Source organism: Schistocerca americana, chromosome 2 (genome assembly GCF_021461395.2).
Source record: "Schistocerca americana isolate TAMUIC-IGC-003095 chromosome 2, iqSchAmer2.1, whole genome shotgun sequence".
Taxonomy (NCBI): domain Eukaryota; kingdom Metazoa; phylum Arthropoda; class Insecta; order Orthoptera; family Acrididae; genus Schistocerca; species Schistocerca americana.
Window position 1 is genome coordinate 115,927,406 of NC_060120.1, and position 26,424 is coordinate 115,953,829.

Below are 26,424 nucleotides of genomic sequence, written 5' to 3' on the forward strand. Positions count from 1 at the left end.
CCCAACTATCATCATCGGCTGCTCATTCCAGATTGAACTGTTTGTCCTGCTTCTGCCGAAGAGTGTGCAATCTAATGCGCCCACCTCCTCCTGATAGTGCTAACTGTTCCTTTCTGGAACCTTCCAGACAAGTAGGTGATTATAATTGATTATTTAGTGAGGGTATTGATAATGGTACCCTTATGAGCTTTGTCTTACATTTGTGCTATTGGCTATATTGCAAAGATCAACAGCAATATTTAGCAGTGAAATTTCCTTCTAAAATTCTCAATTTCTTCTTGATTTATATTTAATATAATCTTCTTATTCAAAGTTAGTTGATTTTTCCAGTACAGAATTAATGTGGGTCCTGTGCATGGGGCGAGTATGATGTGTTCACTTTGTCTGAAATAGTATATACGTTCAGATTGTGAATTCTGTTACTCTGAACTGTTGCATCTTGAAATACCGTTCAGATAAACCATGTAGTTTCTGTTGATGTGGACTACTTCACCATTGCTAGTGCACCTCTGCTGGAATCTGGAAACTCAAATCAATCCTCAGTTCTACCAAAATAATAGACAGCTCTTCTGTTCAGCACAGTTACATTATATCTTTATTTATAATATCATAAATAAGATAACACTTCATTTACAATTTGAGAGCATACATTGATCCGACATTAACCCTGTATAATGTTCATGAACAATAGTTCTATACAATCAGATAGATATAATAGAATTTCTCTGTTTTTCTTCCATGATGTAAGTGCCACTGTCGTGCATCCCTGTTTTCTCAATGGCATGCACTGCTTCTCTGAGCTGGGATGTCATAGTGCAGAATAACTGCTCAACCAGCAGGTACCACAACACTTAGCGAAACTGTTATCATAGTGCCATTTTTGGAGAAGCACAGCGTCCTTGAGGGCCACTGTACTTGCATGAACAATATAACTTCCCAATGTTTTACAATTGTAAACATATTAACTTATAACAAATACTTTCGCTTTGGCAATCATCATTTGTTGGTCGGCTAGACAGGGATAACGCATCAGTTAACTAAAAAGTGATGTGTCACCCCATGACATGAACGCAGGCTAACCTAACAGTGTACGCATGCCACTTACTCCTGCCTGTGAATATGTTAACATATCATTAGCAGTGTCAGTTAATACTAGCACATTGATAACTATGGCCATGGATCTGAGATAATCTCTTATTTGTTTCTAAATACAATGAGAAGTAGCTGTTAACTGAAGTGTAAACTTTGATTGTGAGCATAATCACATAAAGAAGAACATGAGAAATACAGCAATAAATTAATTATTATGAACTAAGGTGCAGCACAATAAGACACACTTCAACTGAAAAAAAATTATTTACTCCAGCTTCATGAATGATGGGTGTCTTTCCAACTTAAAAAATAATTTTGATGTAATACCCACATTTTGTATTCAGAAGTGTATCGAACATAAAGTACATATTAAATATGTTTTTCACTGCAGTGTCTTTGAATAAAATATTATTGGTTGTGTAATTTCAAAGGATTATAATATGTATGATGAGCAAAACAGTAGTCAATATATTATCAAACTGTGCTGTGGAACTGTATGATGATGATGATGAATCATTGTCCAAAATATGTCAAAAAGAACTGATAATGGAATTATAGGCTTGTTGATGGACATAAACACTAACACCTCTTAGCTTTTTCAGAGTATTACCTGTGATAATTTTCTTCCCAGTGGCAGTCATTATGAGTAGTGAACCTCTCGGTGTGTTCCACATCTTCATCCCGTCCTGAAAGATAAAACATTGACCCAATATCCTAAATAATCTGGCATGCCCTTTTATTCGCGAAATAATTCTCACTCATCTATAGCATGAAATCTGTATTACTATAGGAGAAATCAATCAATGGTTCAAAGTCGGATGCACAAAACCGCATAGGTTCTCTTTTTTCCACCGGCCGAAGGTAGTAAGGGGAGTACTGAACTGTGAAGTTAAAAAGTTGAAATGTTTTTTTTAGTTCTTATTGGTTGTTGATTACTGCATCAGCATGGGAATATACACTGCAGCTTAACTCATCATTTGATTACTTAATGTAACACAGTACTCTTTAGTGAGTCAGCCGGAAGAAAAATTATGTTGTCATATTTACCCATTCTGCTGTTAATATGATGTTTCTATGGAAATACATCATGTACTCACCAAGCAGCTGCAAGAGAAAACACTCACAAAAATTAAGGGAAAGTGCAAGCTTTTGGAGCCAGTGGGTTGTTCTTCTGGCAGAAGGATTGAAGGGGGGCGGGGGTGGCTGGGACAAATGGAGGAGAAGGACTAGTGAGGTTTAGGAAATTAGGAGAGTTAACAGAAAAGTCACCCAAAACTCCAGATCGGGAGATTCAATGGACAGAATGAGAAGGGAAGGTTGATTGTTGGGGACTGCAGCAGATGAGATTTGAAAACCTGAGAGCTTGAAGGTGCAAGGCAGATTAATATGGAGGGCAGAGTTACTGACAAAACATTGTGCATGAGTTGATAAGGGGGAAAGCTAAGGGCATTGTATGTGGTAGAGGTGGGGGCCTGGGGAAAAGTAGACAGGTCAGGAAGTAAGAGATACAGAAAGCTAAAAGAAAATGAAGAAAGGAGTAGTTACTGAACAGAAATGCTGAGGCCGGAGAAATTAATATAAATTAAGGCTAAGTGGATGGTGAGAACCAAGGACATGTAACATGAGTTCCCACCTGCATACTGCTGAGAAACTGGTGTTGGGGGAGAATTCAGATGGCATGTGTAGTGAGACAGACACCGGGACTGGGGTCATGACTGTCATTTTTAGTCTGTGCTCTGCAACAGGATATTGTGTGTTTCCAGTATACACACTCTGTCTACGGCCATTTGTCCTCGCTGATAAACTGATTATACCGTAGGTACACTATAATGCAGGAGTAAAGCTTGTCCCCCGACAACCACATTATATATTGGGCTTCTGCAGCATTTGTTACGGGTGATGGAAAAGGAAAGTACCGTATGTTACACAAACAAGTTTAAGCTATAGTGTTTTGTACGTATGCTTTCTTCAAAAGAGATTCAGCAGATTACACTTCCACACACAGTGCACATTCTATGATTGCCATCTGCCAGGCAATAGAAGCCAAATTATGTGATGTGGGATTGATGTGAGAACTGTGAAGTGGAAATAAAGGGAAGCTAATGTGTCTGATAAAGTTAGCAAATACGTAACTTCTAAGTTGCTAGGGAAGCAACACCATCCTTAGAAAGAAATAGGTGAGCTAGAAGACTTCAATGAAAATGTTTTCTGCTGCACAATATTAGATGTGTATGCTTCCTGACTACACAATACATACTAGCGAATGAACGAAGCTGTGAATTTAGTGACAGTCAACGGACAATATTAAAGGACATTTGCTTGAAATGTCCATTAGCATCAAATTACTTATGGAGAGAAGTAATACTGTGACTGCAGTGAAGTACACAAGAGATCAGAGACCATGGCACAGCATCTGTTTCATTGATAAAACATCTGTAAAACAGAACCACACTAGATCAGTGTGAAAGAAAATAACTGGTGTGCATGGCAGCCTGAAAATTCTGATGTGTAACAGAGGTTGCCTTATTGTCATTCACAAAGGATCAGCTGACACTGCCGTTATTCCTCAGAGTAACTTAATGTTTGAGGTATCAAATTTAAAAATTGCCATTGTGAAATGATGTACCATGACTTACAAACCATTTATTGTGATACCTCCCACAAATTTGCTTATTGTGGTGGACAGTGCCAACATTCACTATGTGGAAGCCAACAAAGCCCCTCTGAGACTGCCATGTAATCTGATACTATCATTTTAACAATGGGATGCCCACAACTCGTAAGAAACTGGAGTGAAATTGCAGCTGCTTCCTAAGGCCCACAAGCATGCAAACTGTTCTGGTGAAGTAGGGGAGATCACAAAACAACTTCAGTAACAAGTTACTGGACTGCCACCATACTCTTGTCATCACAGTTGTACCAAGATTACATGGGCTCAGGTAAATTTGTATGTTACCGAGAAAAACATCGTGCTTCAAGTTGCACACATTAAGAGTTTCATGCACTTAACAGTCTAAAGCATCAGAAATTTTGCATGGGCTGACTGGTAAGACATGCATCTCAAAGACCAACAGCAAGAAATTGGCATGGGTTTTTTTTTATGGAGCCTAACATCGTAAAACAACTTTGCAACTTAGATTCATCTGGGTGGAAGAACGAAGATGAAGAGACAAATTTATTGACTTGAATCAGATAAATACTAAACTAACTATAATCTTGTCTATGTGGTTATTAAGTCTGTGGTTGTATTGCAGGTTATTAGCATGTAAGGATCTGTGTTTAGAACAGTGATTATGTAATTGCAGGTCAGATTTATGTAGAGGCAAATAGTGTTCTCCAGTAGCTGTTATGTGAGTGCACATTTAAGTAATTTTTTGCATTTCATGAATTTCATAATTTCTCATTTCATAAATTCATTAAGTACAACTACCCCAGACTGATTACCGACGTGAAGCTCACTACCCTCAACCAACAACCAGTTTATTGTTTTTAGTTGAACCCAGTCATATTCGACATACCAATCACAGAGTTTTTTATTACTTAGTTCTCATTTGTTATTTACTTGTGTGTCTGTGTTGGTTGGTACGGGTGTACTTCTCTGGACTTTATCATTTGCATCTTTCGTTCAGCCATGCTGCTGCAGAAATTTTTTTATCACTTCTGTAGTTTTTGGTTGTCAATCACTTTCTTAGTCATTTCCAAATGTTTCTTTTGTTGCACACCACTAAAAATATATGGGTTTGACTCTTAATGTGCTGTCTGTGATGTCATAAATCGTAATAAGATCAACACAAAATGACAGTTTTATGAAGAGCTTTAAAATGCTACCTTGTATTTGCAATTTATCAATAAAATGTTGCATTTCTGTAAAATCTCGAGACTTCCTACTTGTAACATTATTTGGTTGCAGAGGAGTCTTGTTTGTTTTCAGCCGGCTGCAGAACATATGGTTTTCGTAAATAACCACATGGCAACACAACGGCTTGCAGCAGCTGTTGCAGCCTCTTCACACATGCAAACTACAGTACATCATCTCCAGCAGCAGCATGCACAAGTTGGCAATGGGCAGGTAAATACCCTACCAGTTATTGGCATTGTTTTTCAGTCTTTTCATTTAGAAATTTGTTAATTTGTGGAAGTGAAGGTGTCTTGTTTTGTAGTCGTTCTTCACATAGCCTTACAATGTACTTAACAAAATTTAGTTCCGCTGTTCATGTGAAGATGATTTATGTGGGGCTGGAATATGTTGATATGAATATGTAAAAGAAAATGGGGGGGGGGGGCTGATAATTTGCACACTCATTAAGCCAAAAGCCATTTCCTCTATTCTCTTTATTTCAACATTTCATCAGTAATGTAAATTCAGAAACTCATAGAGGGTAATGTTACTGATCATTTCTCGTGAAGTAATAATGATGTAATTGTTCTTCACATAGCCTTACAATGTACTTAACAAAATTTAGTTCCACTGTTCATGTGAAGATGATTTATGTGGGGCTGGAATATGTTGATATGAATATGCAAAAGAAAATGGGGGGGGGGGGGGGAGATAAGTACATGGAAAGGATAATAAATTCCTTAGATTTCAATCAGGTACTTTTATCATGAGAGACTCGATACTTGCAGCTTTGAGATTCTACTTAGAAGGCGACCACACAGCAACTTGGTTTTTGTAGTTCTTTATTTTTATGCGACGTGAAGTCCTGAACTCAGTTATCAGTATTCAATGCAACTCAAAAAAAAATTTCTCAGAGTGACTTTAATTCATGAGAGGTATGGCTGCTTGGTTCTATTGGCAGTGCTTGAGACTCTTAGTTGCTTAATCACCAGTTGTAGTCTTGTTTCAGCATTATTATTATTTTCCATTTGATTCAAATACCTAAGTCAGTTTATGTTTAAATGCATCTGTTGCAGAATGATTAGAAAGTGAATTTGAAATTTGAAATGTCGCACAGAAGAAACTTTATTAGCATGGAGTGCATATATGACAGAGATCACATAATATGTCATCACAGTTCACAGATGTAATGCAATGCAGAAACATCATTTCAACAATTCTCTGGGTCCTTCCTGCCCTGGTCTACCTCCAAAGGTATGACAAGCTGGACAGATTATGTGACATGCCTTCCATCCACTGTCACAAGGATGGCCATGTGTAAACTTCCATCTCTGCCTTCTTTCGGCTCATGTACTCATGCCCTCTTCCACAGGTGCCGTGGAAGAACTTCTTGGAGGAGTAAGAAATCACCAACTTGGATTCTTACCAATACTCCATTTCGACATTTAACTTGGTGAAAGTTATACAGGAGCATAGTGTATTGCTAAGGCCAGTGCTTCTAGAAATCTACTCTGCTATTTTTTGACAGAGTTTGAATGCTCTCATCAGGTCTGCGCAGTCAGTGCCTCAGGTCCAGTTGACAATACCGTAAGTCTCTCCCCCTTGAGGAAGTGTGCTGGAGTGACTATTTCATCCTCAATTTGAGAAATAGTCCTTGAGTGCAGAGCGGCTTCAATATTCAAGATCACAGTTAGCCCTTCTTCGTCTATAGCCGAGCATCCAAGTACTTTTCTGAGACATCTTTTCATAGAGCTCACCATTTCTCCCTGAATTCTCCCCACCACAGTTCCAGTATATCTTTGTTCAGAGCTTGGAATTTTTGAGCATTGTCTCTGTAGATGGTGCGTGGAATACAACGTCAACCAATAAATCTTTGTATTGAATCAAAGGACAGATAAATAGTGCAACATAGCATTTACCACTGGTATTTCCTACTTCTGTGTTTAATGGTCCTGCAAAATCAACACTGGTTACTGGGAATTGTCTGTGCTGTGTTACTTGGTTGGCTGGCAATGCAGCTTCTATTTCTTGACCAGTGACACCGCATTCTCTTTTACATGGAAGGCAGTGATGAATGATCGTCTTTATCATGTGTCAGGCATGTATTATCTAAAAGGAGGTGCAAATCTCTGCAAAATACTATTCTCTGAAAAATACAATTCTAACAGAAATATGCATGTATGTGTGAAATATTAAAAGCTTTATGAAATGACAGTTTCCATCTAGAGTAAGTGAGAGTCATTCTTCTGTGGTTTACCTGGCATACTGTAAATGACCACTGAGCTGTAACAAATCTTCATCCAAAAATGGATTGAGACCTTAAAAAAAATAAAAAGTGTTTTGTAGTCTTAACCTACCAGAGCTTTGTAATTTCTTCCACAGTAAATTCTCCATGCAAACTTCACCTAGTCAGTCAGTTTCCTTTTAAAGTGAAGAATCTGGGCTTTGAGTTGTAGTACTGTCCAGTAAGAATTAAACATTTCAGCATCTATTAGTGGTGTGGATCTGGGGGCATGTTTTTAGTTTTGGCTAAGAGACAGCTTTAAGATACTTATTTGGCTAGAGACTGCATTGTTGTTGTACCCAATGTATGTAGGGTCTGAAGTGTGTTTTCTATGGGCAGATGATTGCAGAATTGTCACTACAGGGGCCATCCAAAGAACTGCCGAGCTCATATCTGTGATGCTGGCCTTGCGATAGAAATGCAGAAGTCTCGTTCCTATTGATGCTGCCAGCAGTTCCAATTGTGGCAATGTAATCATTTACTAAATATTCATTGAATGGGGGACATATTATTAGCTCCCTCTCAAGACCCCTCCTCCCAGTGTCTCCCAGACTGCAGGCCTGCTGCCACATATTGGCCATGGGACCCATTGTCCAGGTACCCTAAGGTCGCCCACTCTCTCTCAATTCTGGACCTTGCTGAAGCCTGCTCTCTCTCTCTCTCTCTCTCTCTCTCTCTTTCTTCTTCTCCTCTCTCTCTCTTTCTTCTTCTCCTCTCTCTCTCTTTCTTCTTCTCCTCTCTCTCTCTCTCTCTCTCTCTCTCTCTCTCTCTCTCTCTCTCTCTCTCTCGGCGCCCTGCCCTCATCGACCTACAAAAGAGAAAAAAAGACACATACAAGTCCCAGGACAAGGCCCCTTTGGTGGCTCTGGAGGTACTGAATTCCCCATCACAACCTGTTTCTGACAAGTTGTTGGTAATGGGTGGTGATCCAGTGGTGTGACCGGCTTCAGCCTGTTCGCCTCCGATTTGGATCCCCGTTCCATGCTTATTGAATGGAATTGTAGCGGTTACTATGTCACCCTCTGGAGTTGCAGCCCTTTATTTCCTTTTAGTCCACAGCTTGTGGTTGTTCTACAGGAATGATGCTCACTCTCTGACCCTTCATGGGTTACAGGCTTTCTGTTGGAACAGGGCCAGCATTTGAGGACTTCTGGTGATGTTTGCACATTCAACCATACGGGCATTGTTAATCGTGAATCCCACTTCGTACTACAATGGAAGTGGCTGCCGTCCAGGTCCACTTGGACTGTGCAGCCATGCTTTGCAGTCTCTATCTTCCTCTTGACAGGCCATCTACACTCACTGCTGTACCTGTCCTTCAGCGACTTCCTTCTCTCTTCTTCCTCCTCCTCGAGGATTTTAATGCCCTATCACCCCTTGTGGGTCAGTGCTTTTTAGTCTATTTGGGGTCTCTTCATAGAACAGTTCCTTGAGGACCATGAGCTGTGCCTTCTAAATGATGGTTTCCACACCCATTTTAGAGCCGTTTACAGCACATTCTCTGCCATTGATCTTTCACTCACTTCCCGTCCCCCTCTCGCTTCATTACACTGGTCACAGCACAATGACTTCTGCAATAGTGGCTACTTCCCATTGATTCTCTAGTTCTCTTCCCACCTCCTGATGGCCAAGTTATCCTCCTGGGCTTTCCATTGTGCTGATTGGCTCTGTATACCTCTCAGATTATGTTCACCCTTTTTTTTGTCAGGTTGTATTGATTATATAATAAATTCCCACAGTCAGCATTGACACCCCACATACAGCAGGCCTTTTTTGCTGTTGGATGCTTCCTTGGTGGAGCACAGCCATTGCCATCCCCATCTGTGATCACAGTCGAACCTTGCAATGCAGTTAGTGGCACCTTCCACTGGTCTTGTTACCTTTGAACACATTCATGCTAAAGCCTGTTACTTAAAACAGAGCAAGGTAGTGTGTTGAGGATGCTCTGTCCCCTCCCTAGGTTCCTCTGTCCCTCTGTCATGGGTATGGGCTATGCTCCGCACCCTCCCATGATGCCAACAAGTGTCTTCCATCCTGGGCGTTTCCCTCCCGATTCACCTTCGTACATATCCATCGGTTCTTGTGGAACACCTTGCAACACATTTTGCACCAGCATTCTATCTGGCTGCCTTCCTCCCCCAGAAACAGCAGGTTGTAGCTTCCCAATTGTGTTTTACCCATTGTCAGGAGAAATTCTCCAGTGAACCTTTCACTGAATGGGAACTACTTCTGGCCCTCTCCTCTTCCCATGACTCAGCCCCTGGCCCCGATTCCATCCATAACCAGTTGCTTCAACACCTCAGTACTCCACAAAGACGATATCTCTACTGGGTGTTTTTGACTACTCAGAGGTGTCTTCCCTTCTCAATGGAGTTACAGCCCTTCTTCATCTATAGTTGAGCATCCGAGTGCTTTTCTGAGACATCTTTTCATTGAGCTCACCATTTCTCCCCGAATTCTCTCCACCACAGTTCCAGTATATCTTTGTTCAGTGCATGGAATTTTTGAGCATTGTCACTGCAGTTGGTGCGTGGAATACCATGCCAACCAATAAATCTTTGTATTGAACCAAAGGATGGATAAATAGTGCAACATAGCATCTACCACTGGTATTTCCCACTTCTGTGTTTAATGGTCCTGCAAAATCAACACTGGTTGCTGGGAATTGTCTGTGCTGTGTTACTTGGTTGGCTGGCAATGCAGCTTCTATTTCTTGACCAATGAAACTGCATACTCTTTTACAAGGAAGGCAGCGATGAATGATGTTTATAATGTGGCAGGCATGTAATATACAAAAGGAGGTGCAAAGCTCTGAAAAATACAATTCTAACATAAAGATGCATGTGTGTATGCAAGATTAAAAGCTTTATGAAACAGTGGTTTCCATCTAGAATAAGTGAGTGACATTCTTCTTTGGTTTACCTGGCATACTGTAAATTACCACTGAGCTGTAACAGATCTTCATCCAGAAATGGGTTGAGACTTTCTTATTTTTTTTCTTATTTTTAAGTGTTTTGTAGTCTTAACCTAACAGAGCTTTGTAATTTCTTCCACAGTAAATTCTCCCACAGTAAATTCTCTGTGCAAGTTCACCTTGTCAATCAGTTTCCTTTTAAAACGAAAAATCTGGGCTTTGAGTTGTAGTACTGTTCAGTAAGAACTAAACCTTTCAGCATCTATTAGAGACTTTCTGGAGGGACAGTCTCTGAACGATCATCTGCTTCCGTTGGAAACCACAATTTGGGAGGCCTTTTCTCAGTGTTACAGTTTGTCACAGTTTCCTTTGATCTTCATAAGGCCTATGAAATGGCTTGGTGCACTGACATCTTAATTACACACCACGACCTGGAGTCTCGAGGCACCCTCCTGATTTTTATTCACCAGTTTCTGTTGTTGTTAAGAGTTCGGGTTGGCACCATGGACACAGGAGAATGGTGTTCCACAGAGTTCCGTATTAAATGTCTTTCTTTTCCTCATCACTATTAATGGGCTCGTGGCCTCTTGTCAGGCTGTTGGACACGTCTGCTCTACATATGGTATCTGTATCTGGGCTAGTTCCTACACAGTGGCCTCTGCGGAGAAACAGCTCCAGGATGCCATCCAGCATGCGCCTATGAGGACTTTCTTCCACAGTTTTCAATTCTCACCCCTTAAATTTCAGGTGGCACATTTCTCACCATACTACAGTCCATCCTGATCAAGAGCTCTGCCTTGCCGCCCAGTGCTTGACTGTGGTCCCCCAGTTCCGTTTCTTGGGTCTTTTTCCTGACAAAAAGCTCACTTGGTTGCCCAAATCCACCTTCTGAATATTGACTGTTTCTGTAAACTCTAAGCCCTTTGCTTTCTTGCCCACACTTCTTGGAGTTCAGATTGTTAGAACCTTTTGTACCTTTCCAGAATGAGATTTTCACTCTGCAGCGGAGTGTGCGCTGATATGAAACTTCCTGGCAGATTAAAACTGTGTGCCCGACCGAGACTCGAACTCGGGACCTTAGCCTTTCGCGGGCAAGTGCTCTACCATCTGAGCTACCGAAGCACGACTCACGCCCGGTACCCACAGCTTTACTTCTGCCAGTATCTCATCTCCTACCTTCCAAACTTTACAGAAGCTCTCCTGCGAACCTTGATTAATCTGCCAGGAAGTTTCATATCAGCGCACACCCCGCTGCAGAGTGAAAATCTCATTCTGGAAACATCCCCCAGGCTGTGGCTAAGCCATGTCTCCGCAGTATCCTTTCTTTCAGGAGTGCCAGTTCTGCAAGGTTCGCAGGAGAGCTTCTGTAAAGTTTGGAAGGTAGGAGACGAGATACTGGCAGAAGTAAAGCTGTGGGTACCGGGCGTGAGTCGTGCTTCGGTAGCTCAGATGGTAGAACACTTGCCTGCGAAAGGCAAAGGTCCCGAGTTCGAGTCTCGGTCAGGCACACAGTTTTAATCTGCCAGGAAGTTTTGTACCTTTATCAAACCTTAGTTCTGTCCTGTCTGAACTATGGCTGTCTGTCCTGTGGTTGTTAAGTGTAACACTCAGCTCTTCTTCCACACTACTTGTCTTGCTCCCGGTCCAATATCAATAGTCTTCTGGATCACGCTGGGATCCCCAACCCCCTTTGGTTCAGCAGTCCCAGCTTCTGGTTTCCTACTCCATCACTATCCACTATTTCCCTGCTCATCCCCCCTGTTCTGTTCTTTTCATGACTCCAGATGGATTTCCTGATTGGGCTCTGCCTCGCTTCTCTTTGCCGCAGTTTCTACCTTCTCTCTCTGTTCTGTTTGCCACATACTCTCCCGAACCTCTCCCCCCCCCCCCCCAACCATCCACACACACACCACCCCACTCGCTGGCCCTGAATTCTGATAGATCTCTTTATCACTCCAGTGGTGATCCATTGTTTTTTCCACTCACTTTCATGCAAGTATCTGGGCGCTGATGTTTTGTATACTGTGGAATATGCCTTCACATCCACTGTTGACACAGAAAACCGTCTCTTGCCTGCAACGTGTGGTGTGTTTTCTGCAGAACTGATGGCCATTTACCAGGCCCTTTGCATCAGTAAATGGTCATCTCTCACTCCAATTTTGTAATGAATGGACTCAATGAGTGACCTTCAGCCTGTCGCGTAGTGTTTTTCCTACCACCTTGTGGTCTGTGCCGCACACGACCTCCTCACTGATCTTGACCGTGCTCTTTATTCGGTTGATTTCTGTTGGGTTCCTGGCTGTGCGTGTGTCCAGATAATGATCTTGTCAGTTGTATGGCTGGTAGGCAGCCATGCACCCCATCACAGCTAGGGATCAACTGCTTGTTTTGCAATCAATTATCCTCCTACACTCCATTCTACTATTGCTTCAACTACTAGTACACTGGCAGTAATTTAGTTTGTTTCACTAATGAATACAGATAAACAGAATGCTCCACTGCAAGAATGACTTGGCTGGAGGTGCATATTATACACGAAGAAATCCAGCCATGTAGTCACCACAAATTCTCTCGGAATCAATATGTGCTCGGTCTATGTGTTTTCGATATTCCTGCGGTTCTGAAAGTTCCTGTTCGTGTTGCCAGCTCCCGTGCTTGAGCACCAGAAAATGTTGGGAACAATTAGAAAGTGAATTTCAAATTTAGATTACTTTTTCCACAGAGTTTCTACCTCAAGAAATTACGTAATATGTCAATAAAAATTCACAAATATAAAACAATGCAGAAGCATCATTTCAATGTTTCTCCACAGTGTCACATATGTGTTAGTTAACACATATATAATTATCATTTTGTATTAAAGCTGCATGTGAGTTGAGGGGAACTGTGATATTAGAGTGGGTCACTATATGGAGAGCTTTAACTGTACTTGTTATCTGTATGTGGTTACAAACTTAACAGTATATATGTTACTGTTAGTTAAGATGGTTGCCTATATCGAGATCTTGTGCCACACTCTAGTAGAACTACCTGCTGAATAGGTGACAGCTGCTTGGGAACAAAAGATTTCAGTAAATTGCACAACAGTTAGAAAAGATACGACATATTTAGCAGGGGATGGCTGTGTCTGCAATAGCATTTCACCATTCATTACTGAAGCAGCAGATTGTGTTAAGTGGCATTTTGGGTGAAAATACTCTAATACAACAACAAAAGAAAGTTGTAATGTTGTGTGTGGACAACAGCAATTCGCTTGATCCGTCTATGGCATGAGATGATGTTTGACTACGTAGTAGTGTTCCAAGAGCTCACAAGGGGCACACAGTTCTTTTGTGAGTACATGGGGCCCCATCCCTTGCATTACTACTTCCCTTTCTGTGTTTGCACCTCCATCGTTCTATTCTTCCCCCCCCCCCCCCCCCCCCTTGTCTAGTTTCCCATTGGGTAGTCTTCTTAGTGCTGATTGTGCTTGGCTCTGGTTCGTGTTTTGGACACACTATTTCTTACCTTCTGGCCTTCTAAAACATTTTATTATTAATTACACAGTCACATTGTTGGATTTGGCATGATACTTCTTTTCTAAATGCAGGAAATGTCATCCAGCCCAGCTTATATTTCACCTTTTGTGCCTTTCTCTCTTTTCACCCTTCTTTCTTGCAATGGTACTACCCAGCATGGTAGCCATTCCATTGTGTAGGTGTATGCGTGTGGGGGTGGGGCAGTGGCAGCAGGCTTCATCAAGTAACTGATTAATGGTAGCCCCCTGACCATGCAGGGATTATACCGTTGGTGCCTGATCTGGGAAGTCCCCAGGCAGGCTAAGGAGTGTGTCCCCATCATGGCTGGGGCATAAGGACTTGGGGCAATGTTTTACTGGCCAGGTAATTGTTGATGTTGTCGGTGGTGCCTGTTGTATAGAGCGCCCCTGTTTAGAATGGGTAGTTTCTCGGTGGAATTAATCTTCCTTCTGCTGGTGGCCACACAGCCCAAGCAGTCTCTTCGGAAGTTGAGACATGTTACAGTGCAGAGAGGTGTGACACCAAAATGTTTCCCTCCATGGCTATGCCATGAGAGAAACGTAAGGCTCAGGGACAAAGTGAGAACTACCCCTCCCCCCAATCGTTCCCCAATACTTGGTTTGTTCTAAGACAGATGGGGATTCCTTTTTGTCTATAAAGCTATTGATTTTTGTTCAACAGCTCAAGGACAAGTTTGGGGAAATGGCAACCATTTCAGAAATGAAAAGTGACTCCATTCTGTTCAAAGCAGCTGTCCCTGCTCAGTCACAGGCGCTGTTTGCCTGCGATGAGCTGGGTGACATACCTCTCACTATAACACCCCATAAACGTCTGAATATGGTACAGGGTGTCATTTTCCACCAAGATCTCCTTTTACAGATTGATGATGAGTTACTTGCTATTTGGGAGCAATGAGGTGTGCATTTTGTCCATAGTGTTCAATGGGAAACAAAAGACAACAGAATGGATACTGGGAGACTTCATTATGGCCTTCGTAGGTGATCTGTTGCCAGAAGAGATCAAGGTGATGGTATATTGCTGTGGTATCAAGCTGTATATTGCTCCTCCCATGTGGTGCTACAAATGCATGTGATTTGGACACATCTTCTCATTGCAATATCAGTTTTGTCTGTAAGGATTGTGACCATCTGTTACAGACACACACTCCTTGTGCCCCTCTCCTCATTTGTGTCAACTGTGGGGAGCACCATACTGCTGCAACACACCATCCTCTTAGTGACTGGACTAGTGCACTCTGTCTCTTTAGCATGTAGTCCTTGGAGCTGCTCCACAACAGCCTCTCCCATGGTGTTTGGAAGTCATCGTCGTATTGCTCCCTCCACATTCCCTTTGGGAGTGTGAACTCCCTATCTGCTGGGGACATCAGTCCCCAACCCCCAGCCAGAGAAGAAATGCTCTCCTCAGGCACCACTTACCAGGAAGGGCTCCCTCAGGACACCCCCTTCCAAGGTCTCCATTGACCTGCAGTTGGATGCCAGCCCATGGCTGAAGGAGCTACAGGTTGCAGATCATAAGACTTCGCATTCCTCCTCCGTTGCAGAATCTTGGGCAGATAAGCCCTAGCAGAAGTGTAAATCATCTGTGGACAAGCAGAAGTGCGCCAAAAAGAGGGAAATCCTGGTGTGCTCTGTGCCGTGAGGCCCTGTGTGTTCCCGCCTTTGTCGTATTCGAAGCAGTGTTTCTGGTGGTCCCTATGGCTCCAAACCCTGCTCCTCTCCCCCTCCCCAAGCACTCTCATTTGGAACAAATGTGTGTTGATGGCGTATCTTCTCAACCACTGGCAGCAGGTGGCCCTGAGGTATGTCTTGTCCCTTCACGCCCCCACAGGATATTGATAGCATGATCCTCTAGTGGAACTGTGGTGGTTTTTTCTGCCACTTGGCTGAGCTACATCTTGTTTTGTGCATTTCCCAGGTTTTTTGCATTGCCCTCCAGAAAACTTGTTTCCCAGCAATGCGGACCCATATCCTCTGCAGCTATTGGAGCCATTTTAAGAATCACACTGACTTTGAGTATTGAGTATTGTTCTGGACTCTCTCTATAGCAGACATGTGCCACTCAATATGACTTTTGAAGATGTGACAAGTCGTGTGAAGGCATATCTGGAATTTACTGTCTGTAATGTGTATCTCCCTCCCAATGATGAAACGTTCCAGTCTGCATTGTTTTCTGAGATATTCCACCCTTCCTAATATTGGGTAACTCAAATGCCTGTAACACTTCGTGGGGTGGAACTACGACTACTGGGCGTGCTAAAGCTATCGGAAACTTACTCGCAAAGCTCAATCTTTGCCTCTTAAATACTGGGATTCCCACACATTTCAGTGTGGCGTATGGGCCTTGTTTCGCTATTGTTCTTTCTGTTTGCAGCCAGGTCTTTTCCCATCCATCCAGTAGAGAGTCCATGATGTTCTATGCAACAGTGATCATTTTTCAGCTGTTAGGGCACTCCCTCGCATCTCTCACTTGGGTGACCACCCAGATGGGCTCTCTCCAAAGCTGATTGTAATGCTTTCATCACTGCCATCACCATTCGCACTCCACCACATGGAGGTCCAGAGCGTAACTACATCCATTCTGTCTGCAGTTGACTCAGTGATCCCCTGTTCCTCGGGATCCCCCCATCAGAAGAGAGTACATCGATAGACGCCTGAAATTGCTGTGGCCATTAAGGAATGCAGGCAGGCTCTCCTATACTGTGAGTGACAACCATTGAAGACGCATCCCATTACAGGTCTATGCCCAGGTCTACCATTTCATAAAACAACGGGAACGAGAATGGTGGGAGCAGTATGTTGCTACCATAAGACCATATATCCCTCCTTCGGAGATTTTGGTGAAGATTCTACACCTCTGTGGACACCAGTACCCTGTTGGTGTACCTGTTACCTCTGTAAATGGTGGTGTCGCCACCAACCCCAACACTGTTGCCGAACATTTTTCTCTTTACTGTTTATAACAACAATCAATTTTTGACACTTAATGTAACTGTGGTGGTTTTTTCTGCCACTTGGCTGAGCTACATCTTGTTTTGTGCATTTCCCAGGTTTTTTGCATTGCCCTCCAGAAAACTTGTTTCCCACCAATGCAGACCCATATCCTCTGCAGCTATTGGAGCCATTTTAAGAATCACACTGACTTTGAGTATTGAGTATTGTTCTGGACTCTCTCTATAGCAGACATGCACCTGCAGAATACACACATAAAAGAAGGCTATAATTAGGCAAGCTTTCAGAGCCAGTGGCTGCTTCTTCAGACAGTAGGATTGAAGGGGAAGGAAGAGGGGTGAAGGGAAAGGACTGGAGATGTGTAGAAAAAGGGGTACATTTTGGAAAAGTCACCAGAACTGCAGGTCAGGGGAGACTTGCTGGACGAGATGAGAAGAAAAGACTGATTGTTGGGGACTGCATCGAATGAGATTTGAAAATCTGAGAGCTTAAAGGTGGAACACAGGGTAATATGCAAGACAGGACAGAGATTGCTGCTAAAACATCGTGTACGAGTTAATAAGAGTGAAAAGCTAAGTGCATTGTATGTAACAGAGATGGGGTGGGGACAGCGAGAAATAGACAGGTAAAAAATTGAAAGATGTTGTTGTTGTTGTTGTTGTTTTCAGTCCTGAGACTGGTTTGATGCAGCTCTCCATGCTACTCTATCCTGTGCAAGCTTCTTCATCTCCCAGTACTTACTGCAACCTACATCCTTCTGAATCTGCTTAGTGTATTCATCTCTCGGTCTCCCTCTATGATTTTTACCTTCCACGCTGCCCTCCAACGTAGAAAACTAAAACAGAATGAAGAAAGGAGTAGTTACTGTGAAGAAATGCTGGGACAGAAGAAATTCATTTATATTAAAGCCAGATGGGTGGCGAAGACCAAGAACATGTTGTTGCATTAGTTCCCACCTGTGGAGCTCTGAGAAACTGGTGTCTGTGGAAAGAATCCGGATGCTACCGAGGTTACAATTGTCATGTTGTAGAGCAGGCTCTGCAACAGGATATTGTGTGTTGCCATTACGCACCTTTTACCTATGCCCATTCATCCTAACTGATAATTTGGTGGTAGTCACGCTAATGTAAAAGGCCAAACAGTGTTAACATAACAGCTGGTAAATGTGTTTCCTACAATGTACTTAGCTTTTCACTCTTATTAACTCATACACAATGCTTCACCAATAATCTCTGTGTTGCATATTACCCTGTCTTCCACCTTCAAGCGCTCAGGTTTTCAAATTCTGGTGCAGTCCCCAACAATCAGTCTTTCCTTCTCATACTATTCGATAAGTCTCCTGTGACTCGCAGTTCTGGGTGGCTTCCCAAATCTACCCTTTTCTGTAGACTCTCCAGTCCATTTCCTTCACCATTCTTCCTTCCCCTTCAACCTTTCTGCCTGAAGAAGTAGCCACTGGCTCCAAAAGCCTCCCTAATTGTAACCTTCTTTTATGTGTGTGTGTGTTCTGCTGCCACTTGGTGAGTAGATTTTTTTTAATCTATCCAGTTACATTAATTCCTTTACTCTACCACAAGTCACCTGTAACCTTATAATGCTCTGTTCAGTGAGTGGGAATTCCTCAGTGCCCTAGCCCTTTGCCATGACATTGCTCCAGGGTCAGACCCTATCCACAGTCAAGAGCTCAAACACTTATCAGTGGATTGGCATTGTCACATTCTTGCCATTTTCAGCTGTATTTGGAGCAAGGGTGACTTACCATCTAAGTGGAAGAAAGCATGATTTTTTCCAGTACTGAAATTGGGTAAACGACACCTTGAGATGGGCGGTTATCACCCAATTAGTCTTGTTGTTGATCTGTGCAATTTGCTCAAATTTATGGTGAGCCAATGGTTGTGTTGGTTCCTTGAGTCTCGAGGTCTTTTGGCTCTGTCCCAGGGCAGTTTTCGCCAAGTCTGCTCTACTGCTGGCAGTTTAGTCTGCCTGGAGTCTGCTGTTCAGTCAGCTTTTGCCCTATATTCAACATCTTATCACTGCCTTCTCTGACTTGCACAGGACTTAAGTCCCTATTACACGATGCGCGTAAACTATACACCTATGCACCAGCACCCCCAAGCATGCATATCTGTAACTACATACGGGTTCATGTAGACCTATTAAACCATCCGCATGGGCTATACCTGGTGCACATGCACAGTAGATGGTAATAACGTGCGAAACGCAAATATAACTGTCTGCTCTCTTGTAAAGTTGTTCGTTCTACCATGCGAAACACAATGGGGACCATGTGGCATATTGAAATGTCATCCCTTCAAATTATTTATGTGAGCTCAAGGTTCCTATTTAATAAGAAATTTTTTTATATCATTATTTATGAAGTAATTGTTGTTTTATTATGTAGATTACTACTGTTCTGAATTACAGACTCAACAGTTAGTTATGTATTACGACACTTGGTTACAGAGGTACATGCATATCTAAATTTACATTTTGCACATGTAGGACCCACTTGTTTTTGGAGCTATTGCCCTGGCAGTGACAATAAATCTTCAGATTAGGGCTGAATGACGACGAAAATGAAAAGCCAGACATTGTTGAGTTCAACCCTGGAAAGGAACGAAGGCAGAGGATTACATTGCTTATGAAAGAAATGAGGCCCGAAGACCCACGAGAATTTCAGTACTTCATGAGGATGGAAATGGCCTGTTTCGAAAAGCTGCTGTCTATGATTGAAGATAAAATTAGCGAGTGTGACACAGTCATGAGGGACACTATCTCACCTTCTCGAAAGTAAGAATTAAATAATATGTTTACATGTTTTGTGATCATACCAGCCTAGATCACTAATAAAATACCAGTACATACCCTGTTAAGTTGCAGGCTGGTTGTAACATAACGTTTCCTGGCAGTTGGGGAATCTTTTATGAGTCTGGCTTTTAGCCACAGAATAGCACAGCCCACCATTTCAAAAGTTGTGGGTGTATTCACTGCAATTTGCAACACTTTAAAGGCCCAGTACTTAAAGGTGCACTTGTGTTATTTTTCCAAGTTTGGAAAATGAAATGCAATGTGCAATAAGCTACTCAGTTTTGCTGTCCTCATCTGTTGCGCTGTGCGAAACTGCACAGCCTTTCTCACAATCACTGCCTGTTTCTCTTTTCTGGGATGCTGAAATAAAGCAAGAGATGCAATCAAATCAAACATGAACTTTGTAAGTTGAGGAATTACGATACAGATCGAAAATCACCTTGTAACGTTATATGCATATTACTCGGAAAGAAGCAATTGCCATTGTATCGTATTATGATACAGTAGGCACATACATACATACATACATACGTACATCTTTCCTCGTTGTATGCCTCTTTGCTCCATTTCATTTCTATAACACAAAGTAATCAAAAGAAAAAAAATGCTTTCACAAATGGCTAGTATAAAAGAAAGTCTACTGGAAAAAAAAAATGTTTTTTTGCATTTATGAAAACCTGCTTACTGTAAAAAATGTGGAAAATCCCAACACGAAAATCTAAAATTAGTTACTAGCCATCGAAAAATAAGCGAATCACAAGCAGAAAGTACTGTCGTACCCCCTTCTGGGCATGCACGAGTTATCGCTACCTAGTATGCAGGCACGGATTGCTGGCAGTTTAGAACTGCTCTCAATTCTGGCGCACGGATAATGTGTCTACTAATTTTCGTAGTTTCATTCGTTCTACTGCTAGATGGCTGCCCCGCTAGACCAGTACCGTTCCTGGCAGATCGTCATGTAATACCTGCTTTATAACACATGTCATGACCATATCCTCTTTACCCTCCATGACTGAAGGCTCCTGGACCAGCTCCCCATTTTTGCCTGTAACTTATTGTCTCATTGTACTTCCCGTTTAAAGGTGGTGCTTCCCACTGTATTCCCCATATATGAGAGAATGGAGTCCCACAGGACTATGTATTGAGTGTGCCTCCTTTTCCAGGGGCCAGCAATTGTCTGACTGCAGCTGTGAGGTCTACAGTGTCCCTGTATGCTGATAACTTTTGCATCTACTATTGCTCCTCAACTGTGGATTTATCTCGACGACCAAATGCTCGATGTGATCGAGTCCTATCATTTTTTTGGCATTGGTCTTCGATGCCTGGTTGACATGGTTTCCCCATCTTCACAAACTTAAGTGAATGTGCTGATCACACCTTAATAATCTTCGCTATCTCAGTAACGCAAGCTGGGGTGTTGACAACTCTACTCTTTTGCAGCTCTACAGAGCTCTGATGCTGTTGTATCTTCATTTCGGGTGTCTGCTCTGTGGCTCAGCATCAGCTTCATCTTTGCAGTTGCTGGATCCAATACACAATTGTGAGCTCAGAGTTGTGACAGATGCTTTTCAGACCAGCCCAGCGAACAGCCTACCCGCAGAGGCTGGCGTCCTCCTCTTATGGATTAGGCTCTTCAACTACACATTATACATTCACTGGTCCTCTCAGCATCCATACTACCATGTCCTTTTTCCCGGTAGGGAGATTTATGTCTCTCAACAGAGATCAAGGTCTGGAGATATGATCATAGTTCACATACGGAATCTCTGTTCTGAACTCCATCCTTCCTCACTATCAGGTCCTGTCAAGGAAAAATCAATTGTATATGCCCCCATCTTGTGCACCCCATCCTCAGATATGCCTTGATCTCTCCTTTGGACTGAAAGACTCAGTAGACCCTATGGTTTTTTGCTGTCTGTTCCTGGACATTTCCAGGCTCAGACATGGTAGACATTTATGGCTTTATAGTCGACAGATGATCCAGTTTTGCTTACACACAAGCAAGCTGTAGTGAAGTACACATCCTGCTGAATGGACACAGTGTATTCATTGTAGAATTGGTGGGCCATTTGGCCAAGTTGACTACCAGCATACTGACTATGGAGATGGGGATACCGGAAGTGGACCTTTGGGTCGACTCTATGCCAGTCGTTGTTGGAGGCTCGGAATGTGGACTGGTGTGCCCTGGTTTCTCCGAATGAACTGCAAACCATAAAGTAGACCGTGACCATATGGCAGTCCCCCCTTCCGTGCTTTTTGCATGGAATCTACTGTCCTCTGTCAGCTCGGCAATAGCCACACTTGGCTGACCCATAGCTGCATCCTCCAGCATTAGGATCCACCCCACTGTGAGCGTGGTGCCTGTCTCATCGTGGCCCACATCCTTATGGATTGCCCTAATTTGGCCACCTTATGGCGACACCTTAAACTCTCTGACACACTAGCTCTTGTGCTAGTGGACAACTCCAAAGTGGTTGACATCTTTTTATATTTTACCCGTGAAAGTGGTTTTTACTCTTTTTGTGACTTAGGGCACATTAGCCTCATTGGCCACTTCAGGGATTGGAGGGGGCCCCGTCACCTATTCTGACCCGAGGAGCCCATGGCTGCCCCTACTCAGTAATCTGACCTGACTGCTGCCCTTTCCACCATTTTAATTCTTCTTCTCTTATATCTGTTTTTGGTTGATGGGTTCATCATCATTCTTTTCTTTCTTGGTATCTTATCTTGTCCATGTAGCTTGTTTTCTTTTGGTAATGGAGGATGTGGAAGCACTGGTTAGATGCAAAAGATGTGCCTCTGGTCGTTTAACGTGTCCAGGGGCCCCCAGTTGCTGTCTGGGTGGGCCAACTTTTCCAGTTTCACCTTTTTACCTCTCCCTCATTTCTACTTGCTACTATCTCTTGGTTTTGGTTCTTGCATATAGTCTATTTTGGATGTATCTTTTGTGTCCTTCCTCTTTGGGGACTCTTCGCAGTTTGATAGACAAAGGTTTAAGTGGCCGATGACCTCATAGTTTGATCCCTTTACACAAGAAAAAGCTTTGTAACATGTGAAGAGTTAATTATAATCAATGAGCAGAATGTAGAAAATATTTTTGATGAACCTAGCCAAAAGGAGAAAGGGCAAAACAGTGCAAGGACAGTATTCCATTGGGTTATAAAAGAAGAGTTATCAATATAGTTAGAGCTCATCTGCGATGGGTCTAAAATCTTTGTAAAAAAGAGAGTGCAGTCGCTTGAAAGGTATGGAGGAATAGCTGAAATGATAAAAATGTTTTAAAGAATGGTGGAGTCATTGTTGACAAATACATGAGAATTGATTAAACCTGCTTTGAGGAAGCCCAACAGGACTACCAACAGGCGATGACCCAGAACTTAGCATTGGGCTTTATCTGCTGCAAGCCAATTTGAAAGTTTTGAAAGCGTCATATGGGTGAGTTCATAAATTCAGATGCACCAAAGAAAAAGTTTGTTATGGAAAGAGAAAATGCACCAATGGATGAAATCCGACTGGTGCAGAAGGTTTTTGAATCCAGGCTCATGATCTCATACGGATCTTGGATCCCAACCTCATCATTATTACTGAAAACATTTTTCTTATTAAAACTAATATTTGTAGTTCTGTCAAAGTTGCAGTGAGAAAAATCCTTTATTTGTGGTGACTATTTTTGGCATGATGTCCATTATCAAACCACCTCGTCTTCATAACTACTGGCACATAATACAACCAGTAAGTTTGCAAATAGCCGCAATCGACAGTCATAAGAAACATGCAGAGTCATCTACGGTGTATTATCGGTGCTTCTTGTTGTTTGGCAAAAAGCACTGATAATGTACTGTGGATGAGATTGTACACGTTAGTCATGACTGCCAATTGTGGTTATTTGGAAACGTACTGGTTGTATTACGTGTCAATACTTATGCTGGAGGTGGTGGATTGATAACGGATGTCATATCAGAAACTAGTCATCACAAATAAAGGATTTTTCTCATGACAACTTCGACAGAGTTACAAGTAGAGGTTTTCACAAAAGTAAGTTTTACTGCAACATGCTAGAGGTTCAAAAAATTTTCTTATTGTTCATAATTAAAGTGCAGATCTTGATATGTAACATTTTTAGTGTCTCTGTTGTTTGTTTTTCAGTGTGCCAGTAGCAATTTACTTTTGACAGAATTCTGACGACTAAAGGATCTAGGGTGGTGTTCGTGACCAAACTTTGTATGGATAAAGTCACCTATTCCTATACTGTGCAGTACTCTGTTACCCTATCAGGAAATTATTGCCTCTGCTCTTCATATGCTTACAAGAAACAACAGTCTCATTTGTACCTAGGGTTAAGTTGGTTGACCAGTATTTCAAAAAATACTGAAACATCACAGTCACATCATCGAAATTTGGAAAGTAAACTAAGAGCTGTGTAAAGATTTTTTAATCAACACTTTAATGCCATATGTAATAAAGGAACGGTGTCTCTTATTAATAAAATATTGTGTTCGGCAGACCAATCCTGTGTCATACATGAAGGGTTTTGAAATGAGAAGCGTCCGCCTACTTGCATCGTGCAAGTAATTCCACCAAAATGCATTCCATTAGCACAACCTTGTGACGTGTATTTTTATTGTCAAAATTAAAAAAAAATCTTGATTACACAGCCATAAAACTGTACTACCTTGTCAAAAAGGATGTGGAATCAGTGATACAGAAGATGTGTAAAAATTAATTGAAGTTTGCATCAGCAGTTGTCCTCGAAAGTCTTCAGTAAGATGGTTAGTTATGTGTAACTAGCTTCAAAATTATATGTTGCGAGCGAAATTTTTATGAATCTGAATGAAGTTTGTTAACCAAATGATATAATGGAGGAAAAACGTGTGGCTTTACAAATGCAGCATTTGTATAATTTGCTCAGTGCCACGAAATTTTTTATTTTCCGTGGTCTTTGTAATACATATGACTGGCTCATGTGATAAAACATCTGTGGTATGGAACAACGCGCACAGTATTTGGTTTCCAACCTGACATAATTTTCATTTTAGCCCAAAAATTTAATTTGTGATGTTTTTTTATTAACAATATTTTAGAAAGGTCAATAATTAAGAATATATTTAAAAACAAAGATGATGTGACTTACCATACGAAAGCGCTGGCAGGTCGATAGAAAAACAAACAAACACATACATACACACAAAATTCTAGCTTTCGCAACCGATGGTTGCTTCGTCAGGAAAGAGGGAAGGAGAGGGAAAGACGAAAGGATGTGGGTTTTAAGGGAGAGGGTAAGGAGTCATTCCAATCCCGGGAGCGGAAAGACTTACCTTAGGGGGAAAAAAAGGACAGGTATACACTCGCGCGTGTGTGTGTGTGTGTGTGTGTGTGTGTGTGTGTGTGTGCGCGCGCGCGCGAGTGTATACCTGTCCTTTTTTTCCCCCTAAGGTAAGTCTTTCCGCTCCCGGGATTGGAATGACTCCTTACCCTCTCCCTTAAAACCCACATCCTTTCGACTTTCCCTCTCCTTCCCTCTTTCCTGACGAAGCAACCATTGGTTGCTAAAGCTAGAATTTTGTGTGTATGTATGTGTTTGTTTTTCTATCGACCTGCCAGCACTTTCGTATGGTAAGTCACAGCATCTTTGTTTTTAAATATATTTTTCCCGCGTGGAATGTTTCCCTATTATATTCATATCAATATATAAGAATTTATATTTGATATGAAACCTGGAAATTTGCATGCAGTATGTAATTAGAAACAAGATGATGTGATTTTTTTTGTAAAAAGTGATAATTAGATAGGTGCTAATTAGCACATATTTGATGAATTGCGTATGTAAATGTAGCAGTTACTCAACTGGATGGAAGGAAAGAAAACTAAAACAAAAAAGTAATGACCAAAACGAGATTACAACTAGTGATCCAGCTAGTACCAGTCTCAAGCACTACTGGTAGGCCCACACAGCCCATCGAAAATTGTCCTACTTTTAGTGAATTAGTTGCCTAGGGAACTTAGAATCAGTATTCTCGAAGTTTTGGGTCTCATCAAACTGCTTGGGGAAGTGATATTAAGAGTTCTGAATTTCACATAATGTAAGTATAAGAAGCATTCAATAATCTGATTACTATGAGGTCCCTTTGTTAATTTCTTTTATAGCTGATATTAGTAGATGTAAGCTTTATCCAAAAGCTGCGGTGTTTATCTTCCTTTTTGTATGCTTCTCCACTGCCCTGCACGTCTTCTAATGGTTAAAAGTGATCTATTGTTAAAAGCAATTTCTATTCTGAATTTTCCATGCATGCATGCATGCATGCATTCATTCATTCATTCATTCATTCATTCATTCATCTGTGCTGGTGGATGGGATAAAGTTTGTTGCTTGTTTCTTGTTTTCAATCATTCTATCTCATGTCCTTCTATTAATGATTATTAGAAACAAATCTAAAATACTTGTCTGCCAGTACCTTCAATTCCACAGAAGTTTGTTTTATCCAAAGCATCATCTTCAGCTCCACACCAAAATTTGATCATGCTGGATTAATGAAAGACATTTCTTCCTCCCAGTACCTAAAGTAAAAATAATTTTGCCTTCAACCATTTTTACCAAAAGTCAGCGCTGAAGCTTCCTCCTCTTGTTTGTACCTCTGACTGTGGTCATCCCCACTCCCACCTAACCACCCCATTAGTTACCTTTAAGTCATTTCTTATCTCCATTGTCCCATTCCCTTTTTCTCTGCCCCTTCCTGATAATAGAACTCTTGACAGATGACGAAACTGCCATCCACATCATTAAGACAGATTCTGATTTGCCCATCCCAGGAACAAAGGCGGTACCAGTGCATTGATTAGCTGAAAGAAGTTATCTGGCAATTGTTCGACTATTACATCTGCAAGCCCTACCACTGTGATCCCATGCCAGAAGTTCAGTGTAACCTCAAATCATTTCTCAGACCCATAGGTCAATCTGAGAACATCACCCCCGAAAAGTCATCTCTCGTCTCACCCCAACTAGA

At 41.9% G+C, this 26,424-nt stretch overlaps 1 protein-coding gene across 4 annotated transcripts in view; it reads left to right on the top strand.

Moving 5' to 3' along the window:
• The window catches only part of LOC124596524 (pumilio homolog 2), a 596,698-nt gene that overhangs the window by 57,048 nt on the left and 513,226 nt on the right, over positions 1–26,424 (top strand). For all 4 annotated transcript variants that reach the window (XM_047135690.1, XM_047135693.1, XM_047135692.1 and 1 more), the window contains exon 4: positions 5,024–5,161. In XM_047135690.1, coding sequence (XP_046991646.1) covers positions 5,024–5,161 — 138 coding nt within the window. The remainder of the gene's footprint in view (positions 1–5,023; positions 5,162–26,424) is intronic.